General features: G+C 42.7%; 1 protein-coding gene across 1 annotated transcript; it reads right to left on the reverse strand.

Moving 5' to 3' along the window:
- Positions 1–4,443: 4,443 nt before the first annotated feature.
- Positions 4,444–8,504, reverse strand: LOC133885149 (pentatricopeptide repeat-containing protein At2g30100, chloroplastic-like). Its single transcript, XM_062324803.1, has 2 exons — positions 7,636–8,504; positions 4,444–5,610 (listed from the first exon to the last, which is right to left on the reverse strand). Exons 1-2 carry the CDS (start codon positions 8,311–8,313, stop codon positions 4,840–4,842), a joined length of 1,449 nt encoding a protein of 482 aa, XP_062180787.1. The 5' UTR covers positions 8,314–8,504; the 3' UTR covers positions 4,444–4,839.
- Between the last annotated feature and the right edge of the window lie 346 nt (positions 8,505–8,850).

Genomic DNA, 8,850 nt, shown 5'->3' on the forward strand with positions numbered 1-8,850 from the left:
CGGGCCTGCGGCCTGCTGCGAGCGGGGGTTTTGGGAAAGCGCCCTGAGCCAATGAATTAATGGATTGAATGAAATTCTAACGGGAAAAATATTCCACCCGCTTTTAAAAAATGTTTTTCCTTGAAAAAGTTGTGTTTTTTATTTTTTTTTAAATTGAATTCTTAAGATAAATGTTTGAAAATGAACCCCTATGGACTTTATTTCTCAAAAGTAAGCTTTTTGTCACGTCATGGCCCATGGTGTAGGCAAAAGGTCTAAATAAAGTGTGTGGGGTTTATGTTTCAAATTTTTATTTTAAACAAAATCAAGAAAAAATGAGGATGGATGTCATCAAAATTTTGATTTTTTTAAATTTCAGGTACTGGTATATTAATTCTTTGGAAAAACAAAAAATATATTCCATCCATTACTCATTGTCTCTCAGAAAAAAAGAAATGAAAGATGGGTGTAAGTCAAACTTTGAGTTTTATTTGAATTTTAGTTGTTGATATCTTTATCGATATCTAGGTTGGAAAGGTCAAAATGATGTATGTAGGTTTGCCAGAAAAAATATTTTAACATCATAATTTACTAGGTTGTACAAATATATTACAGTAGAAATTGTATTTGTGAAAATCGTGTGTCCAATACCATGTCCTTGTCCAAACATCATTTATTAGTGGAAGTGCATAGGATGGCAAATCCATAGAAATATGGAAGGAATTCAAAAGGCCAAATTCGTTGATTACGGGCAATTCAACGGGATGGCCAATTACTATATTCCAAAATTTACTAAGTGTGCTACTCAATCCTTGTGTTTTATGCATATCTTTTAGATTCTTACAAGGAAACTAAGAAGTGTTTGGTTCGCTTGCGCCACGAAAGGCGATCAAGGTGTCAAGGATCTAAGAGTTCAGGCTGGTAAAAAAAGCGCATTATTAGTTGGTTGCATGAGATGGCACAGTTTTACTTGAGAACGTTTTCAAAGTTGCTTGCTGGCGATGCATAGTTAGGTCTGGACTGGCAAAATGTTAAGTCATGTATAGTAACTACTTATCACCACATTATTTATGGTGGGACATAAGTAGCCAGGTTCTAAATTTTTAATACAAAATAATCAACAAAACACGGTAAGGACGAAGGTACTCACAAGTCTTACTCATATAAGTATATATTCTCGACTCCAAAGATAACATATTTGGATTAATTATAAAGGAATAGATCACAAGGTTAAATTAAATTATACGAAAAACAATTTAACTTACAACTTAAACATGTGAGCACCTACATATCCTAACTCTTGAGCTATCCTAGCCTAACTATGAGAACATAACCATAAAATGACATATGAATATAGTTATCTTAACATAGAACATAACCGAAGCATCTCCATTCTCCCACATATAACCATCACACCAACAACCAAATAAGACTCTATGGTGATGTTTAATGAATATTAAATTTGCATATGTAGAGAAGTACATTTACACACACAGTACGAGATCACCCTCCATACAACTAATCAGTTGCAAACGATGATTCACATGACAACCGTTTATCTACCCACTCCGAACCTTTGTCCCCATGTTTAGTATGTAGGCTACCTAAGTCTACTCACGAAGTAACCTCGGATACCTCTTACAAGCCCTCTCGCTCACATCACGGGCGCATGAGTCAAATGAATGTGATGACTTATGATACTTGGCTCATCCTTATTCTATTCGAATATGTGGTAGTACGGAAAAGTGCTTAAGTCAACAGCGCCAATAAACATTGCTTAAACGATGCAAGCGACCTATAGCATCTGGGTCCCTCTCCCGACCTACCCCTAACACCACCCACATCTCGTCTCATTCTTACAAATTAATTAAGCCACATAGCTAATGAATGATGGAACGTTCCACCGCTCGACTTCTACCGGTGACTTATATATTGCTAAGTATTTTAGATAAATTTTAAGTTAGACATTAACATGGTGATCTCCATGTTACAAGGATAGAGATCGTCGATACCACGGTAAAGATAAATGTAACAAGATAGGTGCTACCTGATTTTCTAACATCAATTCACTAAATATGCATATATGACACATAGCACTATCTAACAAAATGACCAACAATTCACCAAAAAATATAAGAGAAGTATACATCAATACTTGCCTTGGTGCTCAGCTTCACTCAAGATCAACCACAAAATTCTTCTCAAAAAAACCCGTCACTTTCCGGTTCATTGATCACTAAAAAAGAAAATGCATCACAATAAGCATGATGAAATGCCATAAAGTACGCTTTATGATGCATGATCATAAAAACGTTTATAAAAGAATGTTAAAACGAATAGGCTAGAAAAGGATTTAAACATCATATGGGATAAACTAAGCTCATTGGATTCTGAGTGTCTAGTGGTCAGACCGTGGGAGGTGGCGATCAAACCATGAAGGTCGGATAGAGAGAATTTGGTAATAAGTAAACCCAGGGGTCAAACCAAATCCATGGCGGTCTGACTCCTGATTAGGGAGTCTGATTCCAAAACCTTGCCGATCAAGTCCAACCTGGCAGTCAGACTGGCCCAAGTGGTAGTCAAACTGTTGGGCCTGGCCAGTAGCACCTCGACAAGGTCGCCAACAATACCTTTGATCAAGGGTGGTACCAAAACATCCTACAACACTAGTAAAGTGTATTTTGGGTGATTTGGGCGACATGCATGGGGCCAAAAGTTTGGACCCTGTGGATCAACATCTATAGCTAGATGGAGCTTAGTCCTATGGCTATGGAGAGTGGGAGAACTCTAGAGAAAAGAGGGGAAAGGGGTTGGGGAGATTTACTTTGGTGTGGGAAAGCTTTCTTGAGGGTTGATCGTCTCCGAGAAAACTGTGATGCGGAGATCGACTTTAGGGTACTCCAACCAGCCTAGAGGTGGAAGAAGACGTGGGAAGCTTCTCCGGTTAAAAAGATGGTGGGGAGGAGCTTAGGAAAGTCTTCAGGAAGCTCGGGAAAGCTGTCTCCGTCGATCAACGACCATCGTGGTGGTTGGGGTGGAGCTCTCCTCTCTCTCTTCCAGTTTTGGGTGGAAGAAAGCTCAGGGACGACGTGACAACCTTTTCCTTCAAGTTTCGGCTTCCGTTGAGCTTGAGGCAGAGGAATGGTGAGAGAGTCCTCCTCCCTCTCTATCTCTCGGGTGGGGAAGAAGTGGATGACTGAGGGAGTGAGAGGTGGTTGATTGGTCTTAAGTGGCCGTTCTGAGCCCTGGCAGTTAGACCGTGGGGAGCCCCATTAGACCGCAGGCTGGACCCACGTGCTGAAAGTTCTCCTTTCTTTTTCCTTTCTCTACCAATCTTTTTCCCCTTTCTTCCTAAATGGTTTTGGACTATCTAACTACCTTCAAATAATTCCCACTCGTAAATATAGGTGGGAAAACTAGATGTTTTAACGACGTAACATTTTCAAAAAGTTTGGAACCCTAAACAAAAGTTGAAAACAATAAAACATAATATCATGATGCATATCTATGCTCGATGTCTAGGTTGGGGTTTTGGGGACATGACAGATCTTCTTGCCACAAAATAGGACCAACGACGGCACCTCCAACCTGGGTCAATTCATATCATCGTTCATTGTCCTGCCACCCTCGCCGATTTATCATGCTCAGTGTGGAGTACCAAATGAGGAAGGTGAATCAATGTCCCTTTGCCACAAGCGAATTCTTCCTAACCCTAGATGATACCTCTTCTCGTCAGTCATAGACCGGGTTGGCTTGGATGGGAATTTCCCCATCCCATGCCACAACCTCTTTCAAATGCATTCGCGTACTAGACCTGGAAATTTTCCGCACTAGTAGTTTCCGCATGGTTTGGTGTGGGATCTCTGCCCATCCAAACAAGTTCAAAAGGATAGGAGTTGAAGGAGGTGTTGTTCTACTACGAAAAGTGTCCAAAATCAGGAATGGAGAGTTAGTGTTTCGAGTTGAAGAATAATACACAAACTTTAGGTGGCAAACCAACATTGGTAGTTAAAATATTTTTCCTTCTATTAATGGCTGCATGATCCTTGTAAATATGATTTCATAAGATCAAAACTCAGGACCTCACAGAATTCTCCCAATTCACACGTAAGTTAAGCTGTTTCCCGTGAAATTCCTACAAAAAGTTGTGTACCAAATAGGCCCTATATGATATTTGTTGTATTTTTATTTTTTTTATCTCATCACTGCAATAGCATGTTAAATCAATAAAGGTGAACTCTCCCTTCATTATTTAGTAGCACAAAGTAGTTAAAAAACATTTTTTGCTGTATTTAAAAATGTAAAATATTCGTATTGTATAGTGCCCTCTTAGGAACTTCTGCAAAAGCAGAATAGGTGTACTCTGTGGTTCCGCAGAGGATGACATAAATGTATCATGTTTATGCTTCAATTCAATTTACCTCTGTTGTAGCTCCATTTATCGTTCTAATGGAAGACAGCACAAAAAATCCAAGAGAAGGATGTATATCAGCACAACTTTACAAGTAAAAGTCCCAACAGAAATGTACATTTATCAACAATCTTCTCCATCTTGCAGATCTCCTGTGCAGCTACGCGCTAACGCCCTGATTTCAACACCAACCGCATATGGTAACAGTAACACTGAAAATTTACATGTACCATATGTACTCTGCTCAGCAGTACGACAATAGTCCTGCTTAGGATGAGCGGCTCGTCAAGATCTCCTTTTCGGTCAAAAATATACAAAGGAAACGTAATTATGTACCAGCTGGTTTGTCGGAGCTTCTATGTTTTGTTCGTTAGAGCCCTGGAAGCATTTGGACTACCCACATATGCATGCTACGCATAGGTATATGATGCAAGGCTTTGTCGGAGCCTTCAAAGCATGTGTATCATCCACAATTTGAATTTGCGTACGTATAGATATACGATACAAGGTCCAATCAGATCTGTCTCGGACAGTCGCTTGCAGAGTTTCATGTAAGATTCCAGGCTGCCGGATTCCTGTATGTTTCTCCGCAGTGCAGTCAGTACAGCAGCTCTATCCAGGTAATCAGGAAATAAGCCCATGTCCAGCATCTGCATGAGTGTTTCTGAGGCATCTAGATAGAAGCCACCTTTGACATAGCCTCGCAGGAGCCATGACATGGACTTCTTCCTTCTTCCAGCACTGGACTCGACTCCTGCAAGCAATCTGCGGACAGCAGCAGCTTCCCCTTGAGATGCACAAATGGCCAATACAACGTCATAGAGCTGTCTATCAGGTTCTCTACCAAGAAGCTTCATTTCCCAAAGTTGGTGCTCAGCTTCCAAGCCACAACCAGCGCAAGTATACAATGAGAGGAGCCTCTCGTGCACAAGTCCTAGAACCTCGCTGCTGCCTTCGTGTACTGCCCAGTTTGATAAAAGAACACCATCACTTAACAATTCTGATTGATACTTTTCAATACTGCCCATGCTCTCAGCATCCAGTTTAGAAATTGAACCATCCTTCACAGATGAATTCAATTTACGCAGAGCCTTTGAGAATTCCTTTTGCTCTTTAACCAAGGCAGTCAACCCAATGAGATAACTATACACCTCTGGTTTCAGCCCACTCTCCTTAAATTCAATGACCAATTTGACAGCATCCCGATAGTCCCCATCCATCTGTCAGAAGAAAAGTAACACCTAAAATTAGAACTGGAATTAAAAGATGTCATATAGATATGAGATAGCATGGGATAGTTTCTATAAGCAGCTAGAATGCGTTGAATGCTTGATCTCACAGATGTCTAGATAGAACAAATGGATGCCAAGCAAGTTTGTAGAAATCATACTTTAAACTTTAAGTAGCATCAATCATCTGAAGTTTGATTGGTGTATTACGAATGTTGTCGATTCATATTATCTAAGACTTTTAGCATCATAAATCATCTAAAGTTTGATTTTCATATAACAAATGCCATCAATTTATTTTACCCAAAGTCCAGACAAAAAAAGGTACTACTTGTCCATATTGAAAGACTAGTGATCCATTATACCAAGAAATCCAAAACATAACAGAATATGCTCCAAGCTGCTGATTGTGTAGTACTGCAATATCAAAATGGTTCTGTCGTTGCACTTCATACTCTGCCCTCTTGCTATAAGTTCAGCAAAACCAAGGATTGCAAGAAGGATCACATAGAAAATTATGTTGGCAAGTGCAGAACAAATATTCGACTTCCCCTAGAGGGCTTCCTGGAACAGGTCACCACTAGGTTTCTTCATATGGGAAACTATAGTTGATTTCTTTCAGATTTGATGGCGATGTACAGAGAAGAGGATGGACTACATGCTGAAGCTACAAAACAGAGGACTCATGCTTGCTATTTCATACCAAAGTATAGATTAATATTCAACAATAGGAACAACACATCAGAAACTATGCAGCAAGAACATAAAGCAAAAGTGCTGGTATCCCTATAACCCTATTCCCTAAACAGTCCAAATGGAACAGTTCTCAAAAGAGAAAAAAGAAGTCCAAAATGATTTAATCTCCTAAAGTAGGGTTTGTTTGGTTTTACTTTTACCTAAAACTTACAACACACAATTTTGGCCATGCCCCCAATGCTCCATGTATTTGGTTATAGCTTGATTTGATTCTTTCGGTTGCACCATGGAATATGGGCACACATTCACAACCAAAGAATCATGAAAACTGAACTTGGCCATTTTTCTTTTTCTTTCTTTGTTTTGCTAAAACTTCCCTAATCTGAGGGTGTTTTTAGCTGGGGCCAGTACCACCAGATGGCCCCTACAAATATCCAGTCATGCACAAGTTTAACCAAATAACTACCCTAGTACTGGGTTGGCAAAATATGACAACCAATGTGTGCCTTGCATGTCATAGAGAAACAGGGAGAAGGATTTAGCAACTAGAACCCAGTAGAGTATTTAGTGAAAAGATGGCAGGAATCCATAGAACGTAGCCAAATTCCATAGGGCAAACCAAACAATTGCTAAATGACTGGGGCATGAGTGCATGATTGAAATTTGATATGGTATTGGTTCCTGGGGCGACAAACCAAACCAGCCCCAATTTTCATTACTCCAGAATCCAGATAATTAACTATTTGTTTATACCTAAGAGGATGGTCCACGTGTGATTGAATAAACTAATACAACCGGCAGATAAGACTAAATTACATGTAAACAAATTATCAATGTGATACACGGTGACTACTTTATAGCAGTACCCATGTGCTTACTACTACAATGACAGAATCGGTACAATACAACATATCCTAACAAGATATAGTAAGATTAGGACACGATATGGTTGAATCCGCCGAAAACAAAGATCACTTTGAACTTTGATGTGCCATAAACGTGTACATTAATTTACAAAGGGCCAAAGACAAATAAGCTCTTATCCCAACAACCTATAAAAAGTTAACATCGCATGCAGAACAGGCAAACAGTTTAGAAATGAGAACTAAAGGATGCAACAAGCGTAGATCAAGTTATACTTCAGAACATCAGAATCTATGTTGGTTTCAGCACACAATTAGATGATTAAAAGGACCAAGAGTCGATTATTTTGTACAAGTAAGAAGGACCAACAATTACAGAAAAGTTGAATGTTGGAGACAAAAGAAGCGCAAATTAAAACGGGTAAAACTGCAAGAAAGGGAAGACAAGGCCCATTACCATCATCTTCCAGGCGAGGTAGCCGACGGGGCCTCCCCGCTCGCCGTCGCCGTCGTACTCCGCTCCCGCGCCGAGTCCCCCTCTCCTAAGCACGTCCCTGACGAATTCGACCGCGTGGTCCCTCTCCCCGCGGTCCCAGTAGAGCGCCACGGCCTTCTCGACGAGACTGAACCCGGGCCGCAGCCCGACACAGTCCATCTCCCCGAGCAGCGCCGCGACGTCGGCCACGTCGCCCCCCGCCCCCACGAGGCGCTCGATCCAGCCGCAGGCGATGGCGGCCATGAGCTCCATGGTCTCGCCGTCGACGCGGTTGGCGCGGCGGAGCCAGTCGAAGACCTCGAGCGCGCAGTAGGCGTCGCGCCCCTCCTGCGCGAAGTAGACGAGCACGAGCTGCAGCTCCCGCGGGGATAGGGCCGACAGCGGCGCCGCGTCGTCGGTGGCGGAGGCGGGCTCGCGCTCGAGGTGCTCGATGGCGGCGGCGAGGAGCCCGTCTGGGGCCGCGGCGCCGGCGGGGGAGAGGGGCGCCAGCGGCGCCGCAGCGCGGTCGAGGCGCACGGAACGCGGGGGCGGCGGGGGCCGGGGGGCAACGGAGGACGCGGGGAGGCGGTGGGAGGAGGAGGAGCGGGTGGCCTGGGAGAAGGTGGTGACTGCCGCGGCGGCGTGGGAGGAGAGGGCCATGGGAGGGATTGCCGCTAGGGGATTGGGAGGTTTGGTTGCTGATATGGGGGGAGATCAGAGGAGAGGAGGAGACGTGGTCGAAGGATCCAAGAAGGGAGAGGGAGGAAGGGAATGATGGTGAATTGGTGACGGCGACGCGGGAGAGGAGGGCATGAATGTGTGTGGGGCGGGGGAGTGGATAGCTAGAGCGGCGGACCGCCGGACGTCGTCGCTTCGCTTGGTGGGGAGCGGAGCTGCGGTGAAAATGGTTTTTTTCCGAAATCATTTTCTATACACGTGTGATGATCCTGAGTAGAATTTTAAAATTCTATATATGTTCTTAGATACGCTGGTTCATGTTCTGTCTATAGAATAATTTCTACCAATTTTATCTTATTTTTGAAGCAAAGTTGTTAACACGTGATGGATCACACTATAGTGAAATATGTGAATCAATATATTTCTTGTGTCTAATATTCTCCTCTGTCACCGGTGTCACTCCACCACCCCACCCCACCCATCTCGTCATTCCTCCACCCGATATAGTTGCCAACGGCA

The sequence above is a fragment of the Phragmites australis genome, chromosome 11 (assembly GCF_958298935.1).
Source record: "Phragmites australis chromosome 11, lpPhrAust1.1, whole genome shotgun sequence".
NCBI classification, from domain to species: Eukaryota; Viridiplantae; Streptophyta; class Magnoliopsida; order Poales; family Poaceae; genus Phragmites; species Phragmites australis.

Excerpts from the sequence above, each read along its gene's own strand:
- LOC133885149 (XM_062324803.1), bottom strand. The coding sequence starts at position 8,313 with ATGGCCCTCTCCTCCCACGCCGCCGCGGCAGTCACCACCTTCTCCCAG. Across the intron at positions 5,611-7,635 it reads ACCTCGCCTGGAAGATGATG|ATGGATGGGGACTATCGGGA; the intron begins GTAATGGGCCTT and ends TTCTTCTGACAG.